Source organism: Gavialis gangeticus, unplaced genomic scaffold (genome assembly GCF_001723915.1).
Source record: "Gavialis gangeticus isolate Ggan-Ray unplaced genomic scaffold, GavGan_comp1, whole genome shotgun sequence".
NCBI classification, from domain to species: domain Eukaryota; kingdom Metazoa; phylum Chordata; order Crocodylia; family Gavialidae; genus Gavialis; species Gavialis gangeticus.
This window is the reverse complement of record NW_017729023.1, coordinates 7543015-7545492: the sequence shown is the minus strand read 5'-3', so window position 1 is coordinate 7545492 and position 2478 is coordinate 7543015. Positions and strand designations below refer to the sequence as shown.

Sequence of the window (2478 nt, the reverse complement as noted above, 5' to 3'; positions counted from 1 at the left end):
ACATTTATGGAACCCTTTTCTAATCCTTTCCCTTTCATCTCTACCCTTCCTTCAGTGTAGCAAGTGTGGGAACAAGTCATTCTCCAGGCCTCTATTTCAGGTGTCTGACATGCACTCCACTTCAGGGCCAGGAATCTGACTTCTGGCTACCTGGCTTCGTAGTTCCCTCTTACTTTCTTCAGCAGAACGAAACCCTCAACTTCCTGTCCCCCACCCTCCCAGCCTGTCTCACCCACTGACACCTCAATTTACATCTTCATTGACTGGCTTTCCTGCATACATGCCAGCTTCTGGCCTCTTTACTATTCATTCCATCCAGGAACAGCATACACCAACTGCACATGCTTCCTCAGCCTGACAAAGAGTTTTTAAACCCGAAAGCTTGCTAAAAATTTTTTCCAACTATTTAGTTGGTCTAATAAACGATATCAGATTTACCCAAACAGAGGCAACCCAAGCAGGGTGCGGGACCCAGGGCAAATCAGTCCATATGGGGTCCCGCCCCAATCCCAGACCCAAAGCTGCCACCGCAGCGTTGAGAGCAGGAGGTGGTGTAGTGAGTGGCTGGACACAGAGCCACCGCTCCGCCCAGCTCTGCACTGCCGCTGCTCTGCCCTGCTCCATGGGGCCCTCCAAAGCACGAGGCCCAGGGCAGTTGCTCTGATTCGCACCCCCAGGGACAGCTTGTACCCAAAGAACCTTGTCTAACTGTATGTATGGAACATTTTTATGGCTTTTGTGCCATGTTACAGCGCTTTAAAGGTAGGTGTAGCACTCTTGTAATTTATGCTGTGATTAACACATTAAATTAAGGCAGAAATGTAATGTGTAATTATACAGAGACCTTATCTTTAAGTCAAATACAGAGCTTGATGGTACATTTGAATGTATGGATTACAATTTTTACTTATACCCACACTTTTCATCGTTCTGTTTTTTTTCTTCATTTTTAGTCACGTGTTTTATTGTAATTCAGTATTTACCCCAGCTTTCTTCTTCTTCCTCCTCCTCAATGCCCTCATCTTCATCATCTGGAGCAAGATGCAATTTTGTGTCATTATCTTTCTTAGTTTCAGTGGAGTTTGTCAGATCCGCTTTACAGTTGCTGACATCATCCAAAGTCTGGAAATTTAATTGCAGGGGGAGTCAACTCACAGTATATGAACAGACCTGAAATTTTATTTAAGACAATTCCACACAAGGTAATATACGTTTTAAATCAGTGCTCAGCAAACGTGTTGTGGAGGCAAGGCAGAATGACCCGGCTCAGGTCTGAGGCAGACCAATACTAGCACTCAGATGCTACTACTCCCACTTCTCCCTGCCACTCAGCCATGTCACAGATGAAGTGCCCCCATCACTCAGCTGTGGCATAATCTGATTTAGACAAAGCTCTCTGGTACTGAAACCCCTGGTCTGCGGGCTATATCCAATGGCTCCACCAACCGTAGCTTGGCAAGCCCTGTTCTACACTATTGACAACATGGCTAAGAGCTACCTGCCTGAGGTAGAAAGAATATACAGCGTGAGAGAAACTGACATTGTTAGAATAGAACATCCAGTAGATCCTGGCTTATCTGAACCCAGCAAAACTGTTCCCTGTTCTGATATGCAAAATGTTCAGATAAATTAGAAATCTATACGTATAATAGCACCAAAAAGAGGTATATTTAAAACAAAAAAAACTACAGTCCAGAAACACAGTAACATTATTATAAATAAATAAAAGGTCTGTATCAACACACACACACACACACTTTTTTTGTATGTCTGGTGACCAGCTTGAGGGCTCGCATTAGGAACAGTCTGCGGCAATAGCTCTCAAATGTGTTACAGTTCTCATTAATTTACAGGTGTAGAAACATGACTTAGGAGAAATGTCTGACAGAAATAACACCATTTAGTTTAGACTAGGAAATGTGCATGAGGGGATTTGATAACAGTCTTCAAATGCATGAAGAATGGTTATATGGAGGATGGAGATAGACTATTCCCTGTGACCACAGGGGACAGGACTAGAAGCAATGGTCTCAAACTGCAGCAGAGTATATTTAGATTGGATATGAGAAAGACCATTCTCATAAAGAGTGGTTAAGTACTGGAATAGGCTACCCAGAGAAACTGGGGAAATCTCCATTCTTGGAAGTTTTTAATGTCAAGTTAGACAGAAGTTTGAGTGGGATGGTTTAAGCAGGCCTGATCCTGCCTTGAGTAAGAGGGATGTTGTACTACATGATCTCCCAAGTTCCCTTCCAGCCCTACTTTTCTATGGTTTAAAAATCATACTCTCTCTTAATTTGGCCCTGATCCAGCACAGCATGTGAGTATACATTTCAAGTTAAACATGCCAGTGGTTTCACTGAAAACAGTGGAAATACCATATTTACACAGGATTTTCCCCATTTAACATGGGGGACAAAAGTCCCTTGTCTTGGAACAGAGTACAACGTAGGGGCCAGAGTCAGAGCAACAGCACCA

At 43.3% G+C, this 2478-nt stretch overlaps 1 protein-coding gene across 2 annotated transcripts in view; it reads right to left on the bottom strand.

Moving 5' to 3' along the window:
• Positions 1–2478, bottom strand: part of WRN (Werner syndrome RecQ like helicase) — a 197497-nt gene that overhangs the window by 99107 nt on the left and 95912 nt on the right. For both annotated transcript variants that reach the window (XR_002097222.1, XM_019516772.1), the window contains exon 11: positions 984–1122. Coding sequence is in view for 1 of the 2 variants with exons in the window: in XM_019516772.1 (XP_019372317.1) it covers positions 984–1122 (139 nt within the window). In the remaining variant the exon portion in view is untranslated. The remainder of the gene's footprint in view (positions 1–983; positions 1123–2478) is intronic.